The following is a 13,698-nucleotide window of genomic DNA, read 5'->3' as shown; positions in this document are numbered from 1 at the left end:
GTGCTATAGCACACGAAAATCGTCGAAATGAGGGGTATGCTCGCTTCGGGGCTCGTTTGATCCACAGCTAAGGTCTTAATGGACATCCATGAAAAATTTTGGAAAATAATGACGTCGGAATTCCAAATCACCGAAAATCCATTGACTATATCACACAAAAAATCGGTAAAAATAGAAGATTTACATGCTCTGGGGCTCGTTTTACCTTGAAAATAGGTCGTTTGGGCCGTTAGGGCCAACTGGCTCCATAGCTAAAGTCTTAACAGCTGTCCATGAAAAAATTTGAAAAAATGACGTCAGAATTTTGAATCACCAAAAAGATGGTGAACTATAGCACACGAAAATCGATAAATGGGAGGGGAGGTTTACCCACTCCGGAGCTCGTTTGACCTTAAAAATGGACCATTTTCGTTGTTAGGGCTGACTGGATCTATAGTTAAGGTCTTAATGGACGTCCATGAAAATTTTTAGCAAAAATGACGTCGAAATTTTGGATCACAAATAAAGATGGTGGACTATCGCACACGAAAATTGGCAAAATGAGGGATTTACCTGCTCGAGGGCTCGTTTGACCTTGAAAATGGACCGTTTTGGCCGTGGTGACAAACTGGATCCACAACTAAGGACGTCCATTTAAATTTTCATCAAGAATGACGTTAGAATTCTGAATCACCAAAAAAGATGGTGGACTATAGTACACGAAAATCGACAAAATGGGAGAGGGGGATTTACCTGCTCTAGGCTCGTTTGTCCTTCAGTCGTTTTTTTCGTGGTGACCAACTGACACCATAGATAAGGTCTCAACGAATGACCATGTAAATTTTTGACTAAAATCACATCAGAATTCTGGATCACCAAAAATCTCATGAACTATAGCAAACAAAAATTGACAAAATGGGAGCTTACCTGCTCTGGGCTCGTTTGACCTTGAAAAGGGGCAGTTTTAGACGTGATTACCAGCCGGCTCCATAGCTTAGGTCTTAATGTACATCCAGATAAATTTTTGGCAAAAATGACGTTGAAATTCCGGATCACCATAAAAGATGGTCGACTATAGACACGAAAATTGAAAAATAAGGGGTTTACCTGCTCTGGTTCGTTTGACCTTGAAAATGAGTTATTTTGGCCTTGGTGGCCAACTAACTCCATAGATAAGAAGTTAACGGACGTCAGTGTAACTTTTTTGCTAAAATGAGCTCGGAATTCTGGTTGACCAATAAAGATGATGGACAATAGCAACAATAAAATCGGCAAAACTGGAGGGGGAGGGGTTTACTTTCTCTAGAGATCGTTTGACCTTGTAAAAAGGCTATTTTGGCGGTGGTGACCAATCGACTGCACAAATAAGGTCTTCTTGGACTTCCATATGAATTTTCTGCTAGAATTACGTCGGAATTTCCCATCACCAAAAATTTCACAGACTATAGCACAAGAAAATCAGCAAAATAGGGGTTTATCAGCTCTAGGGCTCGTTTGACCTTAAAAATGGACTGTTTTGGCTGTGGTAACCATCCGAACCCATAGCTAAGGCTTAATGGACATCCAGGTCAATTTTTGGAAAAAATGATGTCAAAATATCGGATCACCAAAAAGATGGTGGACTATAGCACATGAAAATTGGCAAAATAGGGTGTTTTGTTGCTCTGGGCTCGTTTGACATCTAAAATGGGGTGTTTTGGTCGTGGTGACCAATTGCCCCCATAGCTAAGGTCTAAACGGACATCCTTGTAAATGTTTGTCAAAAATGGCATCAAATTTTGGATCACCAAAAAAGATGGTCGACTATAGCACATAAAAATCGATAAAATTGGGGGTTTAACTACTTTGGGTTCATTTGACATTCAAAATGGATCATTTTTGCCGTGGTGACCAACTGGCTTCATAGATAAAGTCTTAACGGACATCTATATAAATTTTTGACAAAAATCACATTGAAATTCCAGATCACCAAAAATCTCATGGACTATAGGACACAAAAATCAGCATGGGGTTTACCTGCTCTAGGGCTCGTTTGATCTTGAAAATAGGCCGTTTTGGTCTTGGTGACCAACCTGCTCCATGGCTAAGGTCTTAAAAAACGTTCAGGTAATTTTTTAGTAAAAATGACGTCAGAATTTTGGATCACCAACAAGAAGGTGGACCATAACATACGAAAATTGGCAAAATGGGGGTTTACATGCTCTAGGCTTGTTTGACCTCTATAATGGGTCGTTTTGACCGTGGTGACCAAATCGCTCCATAGCTAAGGTCTTAACGAACTTCTATGTAAATTTTCGATAAAAATGAAGTTAGAAATTCTGGATCACCAGAAAGATGGTGGACTATAACACACAAAAATAGGTTAAATAAGGGGTTTACCTACTATGGGGCTCATTTGACCTTGAAAATGGGCCGTTTTGGCCGTGGTGACCAGCCGTCTCCATATATAAGGTATTAACGGGCATCCTTGTAAATTTTTGACAAAAATGATCTTGGAATTCTAGTTGACCAAAAAAGATGGTAGACTATAGCACATGAAAAAAGGCAAAATAGGGGTTTACCTGCTCTGGCTCGTTTGACCTTTAAAATGAGTTGTTTTAACCGTGGTGACTAACCGACTCCATATATAAGATGTTAACGGACGTCTGTGTAACTTTTTGGCTAAAATGAACTCGGAATTTCGGATGACTAACAAAGATGGTGGTGGACTATATCACACGAAAATAGGAAAAATAAGGGGTTTACCTGCTCTAGCTTGTTTGACCTTGAAAATGAGCTGTTTTGGCCTTGTTGGCCAACCAGCTCCATAAATAAGAACTTAACGGATGTCTGTGTAACTTTTGGCTAAAATAAACTCGGAATTCTGAATGACCAAAAAAGATTGTGGACTATAGCACACGAAAATTGGCAAAATTGGGGGGGGGGAGGGTTAGTCTGCTCTAGGGCTCGTTTGACCTTAAAAAAGGCTATTTTGACCGTGGTGACCAACCGACTACATAGATAAGGCCTTAACAGAAGTCCGTATTAATTTTTTGCGAAAATGATCTCAGAATTGTGAATGACCAAAAACGATGGTGGACTATAGCACACGAAAATCGACAAAATGGAGGATTTACCTACTCTGGGTTCGTTTGACTTTGAAAGTGGACCGTTTAAGCCATTGTGACCAACCGACTCCATAAATAAGGTCTTAACACACATCCGTGTAAATTTTTGGCAAAAATTATCTCAGAATTTCGAATGACCAAAAAAGATGGTGGAATATAGCACACGAAAAATCAGTAAAATAGGGGATTTACATGCATTGGGCTAGTTTGATCTTGAAAATGGGTTCTTTAGGCCGGGGGACAAACCGACTCCATAGATAAGGTCTAAACTGACGTCTGTATAAAGTTTTGACAAAAATGATCTCGGAATTCCAGATGACCAAAAAAGATAATGGACTATAGCACACGAAAATTGGTAAAATAGGGGGTTTACCTGCTCTGGGCTCGTTTGAACTCGAAAATTGGATGTTTTGGCCGTGGTAACCAACTGGATCCATAAATAGGGTCTTAACGGAAGTCCGTGTAAATTATATGCAAAAATGAGGTCGGAATTCAGGATGACCAAAACAGATGGTGGACTATAGCACACGAAAATCGGCAAAATGAGGGGTTAAACTGTTCTAGGCTCGTTTGATCTTGAAAATGGATTGTTTTGGCCGTGGTGACCAACTGAGTCCTTTGATAAGATCTTAATAGACATCCGTATAAATTCTTGGCAAAAATCGTCTCGGGATTCCGGATGACCAAAAAAGTTGGTGGACTATAGCACACGAAAATCAACAAAATGGGGGGCTTACCTTCTCTGGAGCTCGTTTGAACTTGAAAATGGGTCGTTTTGACCGTGGTACCAACCGACTCAATAGGTAGGGTCTTAACAATCGTCTGTGTAAATTTTTGGCAAAAATGATTGCAAAATTCTGGATAACCAAAAAAGATGGTGGACTATAGCACACGAAAATCGACAAAATAGGGGGTTTACCTGCTTAAGGGCTTGTTTGACATTGAAAATGAGCTGTTTTGGTCGTGGTGACCAGCCGATACCATAGATAAGGTCTTAATGGACGTCCATGTAATTTTTTGACAAAAATGATCTCAAAATTCCGAATGACCAGAAAAAGATGGTGGACTATAACACATTAAAATGGGTAAAATAAGGGGTTTACCTGCTCCGCTGCTCGTTTAACCTTGAAAATGTGCTAATTTGGCCGTGGTGACCAACCGACACCATAGATAAGGTCTTAACGGACGTCCATGTAAATTTTTGGCAAAAATGATCTCAAAATTTCGAATGACCAGAAAAAGATGGTGGACTATAGCATATTAAAATCGGAAAAATAAGGAGTTTATCTGCTCTGCTGCTTGTCTAACCTTGAAAATATGCTAATTTGACTGTGGTGACAACCGATTCCACAGATAAGCTCTTAACGAACGTCCGTGCAAATTTTTGACAAAAATAATCTCGGAATTCAAATAAGTGTTATTCTATGTCAAATAATTAGCGAAAAAATCAAATTTGACCTGAATGTCGTGTCATATCATACCTTAGAGAATTTTGATTATATATATATATATATTCCGTAAACTAATTACGATTTATTGCAATATATGAAGGGGATGAACTAATGAATGAATTAACAACTGAAGTATTACAGCTTCTTCTTCTAATTAATCCTACAAGAATATATAATGGAGTAATTAAATAAAAATTCTCAAAACAGGAGATGCAATTGGCGATAACTTGAAATCAACAACATTCTCATGAGGAGGAGTTAAGTTTAAGTCCAAACAAAAAATCCTCTTGCTGCTATTCGACTTCGTCAACACTGGTATCGTCGTTTTATTAATTTCATCGCGATGACGCCGCATGTGACCTCCCAATGCTTGACCTAAAGAAAACTCCACACCACAAATAGAACATTTATGCATCTTATTCTTTTTGTTGGTTTCAACAACAAACTCTCCCATTAATTTTGGCTTTTTATTGTGACTTGCACGGTGACCGCCTAAGGCTTGGAAAGATGGAAAGCGTTTATTGCAAGTCTTGCATTCAAAATCATTAATATGATGATGATCTGATGACGATAAACAAGTGTTGTTGTTGAAACGAGACAAAAGCATTAAGGCGCAATTAGCCATGGCCTCTACTTCAATTTGCATATTCTCATCTCTGCTTCTTTTCATAGATGTCATATTACAAAGATATCAAATTTAAAAGTACTTTGAAAGAAATATTTGAAGTTAGAAGTTGAAGAATAATATGATACACTTAATTGGTTAGTGTTGCTTCATATATATAAGTTTGTATCTTGACTTTTTTGCGTGTCTGAATATTCCTTGTTGGTTAAGTGAGTCAAAGAAAATGTGCAATTTAAAAAGAGACAAGAAAAGTAAAATAATGTTGGCTTCTTTGAGGTTTCTAGAACACTTCCAACTGCTTTCATATGTGTATGGTTGACCAAATAAAGGGTTGAAAAAAGAAAAACACGTGCATACTTAGCATCGTGAAAAGGACAATGTGCTTTTTATTTTTTAAGACTAATTTTATATTACTCTCGGGGTCGTTTTATTGGAACAAGTTATTTCATCGCATATATTATCTATTCAATTATTATGACGAAAATGATGGGACAAATAATGTAAGGGTTACATAATACTCCCAATCAAACATGTGATAAAGTAATCCTATATTCTGAAATAATCTAAGTATGTTATTTCTTTTTAATCTGTTTTGAAAAGAATATTATCTTATTATAGCTCAAAATAACTTAACTTTTTTCACCTTTAACGAAATTATTTACCACAACATAAATACGTAAAATTTGTTTTAAACTCTACAATTTTAAAAATAATTTTTTTCTTGTCAAATAAGATGATGTCACCTAAAATAGGACCAAGCGAATATTAGTTTCTCGGTTGGTGAGAGTTACGACAGCAATGTGTTTGTACACAAGTTGGAAGAGAAAAAACAATGCAACATGGTTTAGTGCTACTAGTATTCCTTTCACAAATCGTTTTGGAGGAGTCAAAGATTCATGAAGGAAAATGACATAAATTGTGATGGAGTCAAATTTTGCTTGGCGATACGATATATGATACAACTACTTTATTATTTGTGTTGTGATTTTCGTGATATTATTTTGAATAGAAAATTAATTCAGACACATATCGTATAAAGTTTATATATATTGAAATAAATAATTGATATATAATTTTTATAATTTCTAGAGTTTAAGATCAAGACTTTTAATTAATTAAAAATAGGGATAAACTTCATAAATAATCATATAATTATGATTTGTTTTTATCTATCAAAATCACTTGATTATGTTTCTAACACAAAAATGATAAAACATTGTCCAACTTACACAAAAATCACATATGACGGAAAATTCAACTTCCTATGGAAACTCTTTATGATATTTTTTATTTTAATTTAATAAATATGAACTCAATTTTAAACAATCGACTCGACCGATATCCGATGGATGCTAATCTTTTACTACTTCTTTATTTTATATTCAGTCTTATAAATACAAAATCCAATTAAATAGAATCGATCCAATTGAAATTCAAGCACAAAATTAAAATATTTAAAATTATGACAACACATTTAAATTTAAAGGAAATTTTAACTCATGCTCATTAACACGAATCGAAAATAGCACAAATTCTCTTTTAGAATTTTTAGAGAAAAGTTTGGACCAACTGATTTATAAAGGTTTTTTTAATAAAAAATGTATCTTAAATATTTCACATATATTATTGGGCCGGTGCTATTTACTAGTATATATATATATANCATGCGTTTGTTGCAGACTCCAGCCATTACATTATCAACTCCTATATTTGATTTATTTTTATTGATTCGTTATATTTTTTTTAAAAAAATTAGTATTTTTTTTTATAATATAGTATTAATTTATGTGATATAGTTTGATTTGATACGAAATTTAAAAAAGAAAAAAGATATATATATATATATATATCTTTTTTCTTTTTTAAATTTCGTATCAAATCAAACTATATCACATAAATTAATACTATATTATAAAAAAAAATACTAATTTTTTTAAAAAAAATATAACGAATCAATAAAAATAAATCAAATATAGGAGTTGATAATGTAATGGCTGGAGTCTGCAACAAACGCATGTGCATACGTTCGTAGCTTAGTGAAAAGGACATATGTGTGTGTTTTTAGACTAAATTTTATGTTAGTAAAAGTTTCTTGGTTGGTGAAAAAGTAGTGCCTAAATAAAATAAAATAAAATCTTAAACTATTTTACTGCTATATGGACCCTAAAATATAGTTTACTACACATTGGATGAAAGCTAAAGTTTGCCACTAGAAAAATATAGGCAAGAGGAATATTACAAGACTTTTTGTACAGTTAAATTTTATATTAAATGAGTTACCACATGATTTTTCAAATAAACCCTTTAAGATAAATTAATATTTGCTTGTACATTAGAAAATTAAATAAAAAATTGTGCACTTGTACAAATCCACAACAACATAATCTGAAGTCTCAGAGTATTTGACTAAATTTCTACAACCTCTAACTGTAAAAGTAGTTACAATCAATAATTTATAAAATTGCGATTTTACGTATGTACATATGTGCTTTCAACCCTTTATTTCATCAACCATTCACATGAAGGCACTTGGAAGTTTTCTACATGTATAAGCTAAGAGTATAAAGTATTTAATAAAAAGTTATTTAATTGATCACTCTTCCCTTTATATCGCTTAATTACTAATATTTGTATCACTATCATCATCGGCTAAAGAAGTAGTAAACATAAAAACAAGTCTTAAAAAGCACATTTGATTTGTCCTTTTCAGAATGCTACGTATGCACGTGTGATTTTTGCAGCCGAAATAGAAACCTCAAAGAAGCCAACATTTATTTTACTCGTCTAGCCCACAGCAAATGACCATCTTTTACGATACACATTTTTCTTTTGACGGACTGAACCAACTATGAAAATTAAAGTTTAATTGTGTTTAATTTTATATAGATTTAAGTGTTTAGCTACGTGTACATATCAAAATTGGAAGATACTTAAATCAAATTAAATGGACATATTTATATGTATTATATCTTTTTAATTTATCTTATTTAATATTTATATATACCTCCAAACTTTTCCGCAAAATACGTAGTCTTCATTCTTGATAAGAGGCCATGGCTAGTTATGTTGCGCCTTAATGCGTTTCTCTAAAACCTAATTCAATATAATAATTTTTCCAAAACAAAACCTGTCTAAAAGAAGAAAAAATAAAGAATTAAACTACTTTTTTTTTAAATCTTAGTCCTAATCTATTTAGGATTTGGACTACTATAATAAAGGGATTAAAGTGATTCTTCTTTTATCTTAGTGTCCTAATATATTTAGGATTTGGATACGGTAATTAAAGTGGCTACGGTCTTTTCGTGGGTAAAACTGTATTCTGCCAAAGAACAGTGGCAAGAAAATTAAACTATAATTGTCGAATTTTAAGATCAAATCAAACTAATAAAATTAGGATTTTTTTTTCAATTTCTGATTTATTTTGGATTTTTTGATTTTTTTTGATAAAGTATTGAAAATGTATAATTAACTTGTACTTTAGATGTATCTTTAGTCCTATCAAAATATAATCATCTAATTAAGGAATTTTATATAAAAATAACACAAAATATGAGATGAGTAATGTCACAAGAAAAAAAATAATAATCAAATCAAATACTGCAAACTAATAAGTCGTAAAAAAAATTCTCATACTTTAAAAGTACTAAATCACGAAAAAAAAGAAAAGAAAACAATCTAATAAGTAGTAATTATATATTACATGACTGAACATTGAAGAAAAACTGAAATTATGTTATGTAGTTTGTTCTTCAATTTTGCATTGATTTAGATAATTAAACATTCAGTATTATTATTGAATTGATTTTTTTTGTTAGCATTCGTATTGATTTGAGCTTATTAGAGTTTGTTACTAATATTTATGAAATTGGACCATTCAAAATTTTAAGTATTAAACAAAAGATAATATGTTACGCAAAAGATTAAGATTATGAAAAATATAAGAAATACTTGAAAATTATATTAAAGTAAATACTTTTATGTATAAAATAAATTTTAAATATATATAATGTCGGATAATTTGGTTTTAAGTTAAATTTTTTTTTCTATATCGATCAAGTAAAACTAAATCACTAATGGTTTTTCTTTTTTTGATTTTCAATTCAATTTTTTTCACCCCAACTTATCGCAATAGACTAGTAGAAATAACTACACCTCCAACAACATATTAAAATGCCAACTATTTAGATACATCACAACTTATAAGAAAGTTCAAAACATTCATATCAACTCACACATTCTTATGAAACTTAGAACAAAGAGAAGTAGATCCAATTTATAGTTTTGAGCATACATAGATTAACAAGCCAAAAAGACAAACAAAAAAAAAAAAACTTAAAAGTAAGTTTTATAAAGTAATTGTTAGACCACCATAACCATGTTATATTGTAGACATATCCTTAATAGATAAATTAATATTTACATTACAAATTTGTAGATAAGAAAAAAACAATAAATTGTACTATATCTTTGTCCTATAACTAAATTTCCAGAATCTGTATATAATGGGTTACAATTAACTCATTCCCATATGCTCAAATTCAAATCCAAATTCAAAGTTGTTTTAGTACTCTCTTCCAATTTAATCTTCTTATTATTCTGCTCGATTTGATTCAATTCATTGCGATGTTTTCTCATGTGTCCTCCTAAGGCTTGTCCGCTAGCAAACTGTTTACCACAAATAGAACATTCATGTTTTTTCTTATGTAATGATTCGTTGTTCGTACTCATCATCATGTTGAGCTTATTCTTGTGACTTGTTGCGTGTCCACCAAGTGCTTGAAATGATTCAAATCGTTTCTTACATTTTTTGCACTCATAATTATGTTTAGATGATCGTCCTAATAACTCGTTCCTCTTTGCTATATCTACACAATTTGCCATCGCAGAATTCTCCACTGATTCTTCTTCTTTGCTTTTCTTTAATATCATCTTCATCGTTGCACTCATACTTTATATTATATCACTATAAAAGAATAGATACTTATTGTGGTTATAGAATAGAAATATATTGTGTTGAGTGGATTCATGAGTTATATAATATAATGTTCGTTTTGTTTTCACTAACAAAGTTGAAATAGGATTTCTTGGCCAAAATAAAGAAATTAAAAGGAAACTCAATTCGACTAAGTAGACACGGTTATTATATTTTCCTAATTGTAAATGGTTTTATTGTTCTCAGGTAAATTTGTATAAATTAATAAGTTATTTACCTTATTTGATTTCTAAATAATTAATTTTAATTATTATCCTGGCGTAATACATTAAAGTTTATTTATATTCTTAGTACGTATATAAAAGCTTAATTACTTCCTTTCTCTTTTTTTTTTTTTCAATTCAGTCCAAAGTCCACATAAGACGTTTGAATGAAAAAGTTAAGTGGTAGGACTTCTTTTAAGCTAACTAACTAATACTCCATCTGTTTCTTTTAAATGGCCATAATAAGTTAATTATCATAACAAGATTTTAGTTAATTCTTTTTTAAAAAATTAATTAGGAGTTTAGTTGATTTGCTGTAATTTTTGAAGTGAGACTCCATAGCCAGACATGCATTATTATAGTTATTGTATAATAATACATATTATTGTATATGGAAGTATAAACAACTCTTACAAGTTTATATATAATGTTATATATTGAGTTTATAATCTTGGATATTAAATTTTTAAATATTGCTATAAGAAACAATGAAAAGTTTGCACATTATTATAATTTTTTAATCACTATTACAATATATATATATATATATATATATATATATGTATATATATATATATATATACACACTAGCTATGCGATTAAAACCTTAAAAACTTGACTATTTAATTTATGAATGTTAAAAAATTTTGTAAGCTTATGTGATTGAGCAGCAAACCTTCTTTTTTCTTTCCTCTTATTTGGATAAGTTAGATAATAAGGATGTGCCCTCACTACTATTTTTGTAATGCTGAGGTCAGATTTCACCCATGCTCCTTTGACTTATCTATTAAAGCTCCTTTAAGAGAACCTTTGAAAAAAAATTTAATAATAATAATAATAATGGAAAACATTTTTCTGATAAGAAATATATGTCACTCCCCTGTCTTAGTTTATGACTCACTTTTTTTATAACTAATTTAAAAAAGAATGATATATTTTTAGATTAAGTAATAATTTAATTTTGAAATATTTTTTATTCGTTGTCATACTAATATCTATCACTTATTTTAAAATACATAAATATTAATTTTATTTATAAAAGAAAGTTTTAGATCAAATCAAACTAACACATATAAAACGAAAAGAACAAATTACTGTGTTTTGACGTAAGGTAAGTGCTTATGTGTTTTCTAGGCTACATTTGCACATGCGCCTAGAAAGGAATGTGTCATGTATTAGAAACCTCATTGAAATTACCTCAAAAATACTATTCCCACTCAATACTCATATTATTTCATTTATTACTTAAACGCGGAATTCTACTTTGAAAACGACTCATTAATTTTAAATTAATTTAATGTATGACAAACTTAATCAACAAGAAAAAGAAAATAACATAACTTGAATAACACGTACTAATATGATATTGGAATTAAATTCCACGTACAACTTTTGCATATATATATATGTGAAACAACACCAACAAAAGTATCAATTCTTACTTCTAAATTCTCATATTTCTTCCAAAGTTTCAAAAACTTAGTATTATACAAAAAAAGAAATCCTTATATTTTGATTGTTGATTCCATATAAACATGACAACCATGAAAAGAAGCAGAGAAGATAATGGACAAGTGGAAGCAGAAGCCATGGCTAATTGCGCCTTAATGCTTTCATCGCGTTTAAACAATAACAATGATTTTGAATGCAAGACTTGTAATAAACGATTTCCATCTTTCCAAGCCCTTGGTGGACATCGTACAAGTCATAATAAAAAGCCACAATTACTTGGAGAAACCAACCAAAAGAGTAAGGTGCATAAATGCTCTATTTGTGGTATGGAGTTTGCATTGGGTCAAGCATTAGGCGGACACATGAGACGGCACCGTGATGAAATTAATAAAGTTACGTCTCATGAAAAGACTATAATTCCAATTTTGCACAAGTCAAATAGCAGCAAAAGGATTAGCATTTTTGGGGTTAACTTAAACATAACACCCAATGTTGATGATTTGAAGTTATGGCCGATGGAAGAGGCTCCATCGCCTGTCTTGCGAATATTTTTTTAAGTCAAATTGTAATTCGTTGTTATTAACTTTTAATTAGGATTAGGAGAATTAATTAGCTATATGCAGTTATTTGTGGAATTCTTTCCATTCATTTTCTTTGTTGTATATATAATCCTTAATTAGTTATTTACAAATGATTTTGTTGTTACCTTGAGCCTATTAACTTTATTAGTATAAACAACATCGAACTTATATATAATTCAATCAAATGTGATGCAAATGAAATATTCTTATGTACTACTGCTGCGTTCAAACTCAGATATATAACATACTTTCTCCGTTTTTATTTACCCGTCGTCCTCATTAAAAATAAATATGCTTTAATATTTGTTATTTTACGAAATCACTGCATAAATAACACTTTTCTTCTTAGTTTACCTTGGAAAGTTATTAGTCTTGAATGTATACATTTAACCAACATAAATAACAAAAAACTAAGTGAGTAATTCATGTTCTTTGATTAGTTAATCAACGTAAGTTAATTCATGTTCATTTATTGAAAACATGAGAGAATATTAAATAAATGTAAAATGATAAACTTATCTAATTTTTTAAAGAGCGTGAAACCTAAAATGATGACAACTAAATAGAAACGGAGGAAACACTTTTACTTTGTAGAATAACCAAGTGTTTAAGACAATCAGAAATCAAAGTAGGAAGCCAAACTCTAAGCCAAGGATTATAATACAAAATAGTATCAATATAATTATTTAATTTACTATCGAATCATCGATTAACTCATTAAGAAAAATCTCAAACCATTAAAAACAAATAACCCGATAACAAAAAAAATTAAAATTATTATCAAAATCGCTAAACTAGTTGTCAAATACGATAAATCAATAACTTTTTTTCAAATTCACTTCAATTTTGAACTACTACCCTTTTTATGTTTTAAGTAATACTTGTTACAACTTACAATGAATAATTATACTTTAGATCAATTTTTTAAAAATATAATATTTTTTTAAAAAAAAAATTATAGTTAATAGTAATAAAATCATTTCTTAAATTTTAAAATTAGACAAGTATAAATAAATGAAGTAATTAATTATGAGACGAAAAATGGTGTTCTTTCAAGCCTATAAAAAAACGTTTAACTGTCGTTATCGATGCTTACATTTGCAAGTGTAAATCTTACGAAAGCTCTACGAAGTGTTCTAGAAACCTCAAAGAACCCAAACTAATGAAACAACTTGGAAGTGTTCTAGAAACCATAAAGAAGCCAACATTAATATATTGCCTATTGGGAGAAGAAAAATATTTGTATTTGTTTATTTTTTCTATCCATTTTGGGATATTCAATAATATTTGTCTAGTTTATAGAATTA

General features: G+C 30.8%; 2 protein-coding genes across 2 annotated transcripts; one reads left to right on the top strand and one right to left on the bottom strand.

The window, feature by feature from the left end:
* Positions 1-4,564: 4,564 nt before the first annotated feature.
* Positions 4,565-5,303, bottom strand: LOC107004185 (zinc finger protein ZAT11-like). The gene has a single exon (XM_015202426.2). The coding sequence runs from the start codon at positions 5,214-5,216 to the stop codon at positions 4,722-4,724; it is 495 nt and encodes a 164-aa protein (XP_015057912.1). The 5' UTR covers positions 5,217-5,303; the 3' UTR covers positions 4,565-4,721.
* A 6,500-nt stretch (positions 5,304-11,803) lies between these two features.
* LOC107004267 (zinc finger protein ZAT11-like) lies at positions 11,804-12,521 on the top strand. The gene has a single exon (XM_015202500.2). It carries the CDS (start codon positions 11,894-11,896, stop codon positions 12,365-12,367), a length of 474 nt encoding a protein of 157 aa, XP_015057986.1. The 5' UTR covers positions 11,804-11,893; the 3' UTR covers positions 12,368-12,521.
* Positions 12,522-13,698: the final 1,177 nt, after the last annotated feature.

The sequence above is a fragment of the Solanum pennellii genome, chromosome 11 (assembly GCF_001406875.1).
Source record: "Solanum pennellii chromosome 11, SPENNV200".
Classification (NCBI taxonomy): Eukaryota; Viridiplantae; Streptophyta; class Magnoliopsida; order Solanales; family Solanaceae; genus Solanum; species Solanum pennellii.
The sequence above is the reverse complement of the archived record's forward strand: the minus strand, read 5'-3'. Positions and strand labels throughout refer to the sequence as shown.

Bases quoted from the DNA above. Each gene is read 5' to 3' on its own strand.
- LOC107004185 (XM_015202426.2), bottom strand. From the start codon at position 5,216: ATGACATCTATGAAAAGAAGCAGAGATGAGAATATGCAAATTGAAGTA.
- LOC107004267 (XM_015202500.2), top strand. From the start codon at position 11,894: ATGACAACCATGAAAAGAAGCAGAGAAGATAATGGACAAGTGGAAGCA.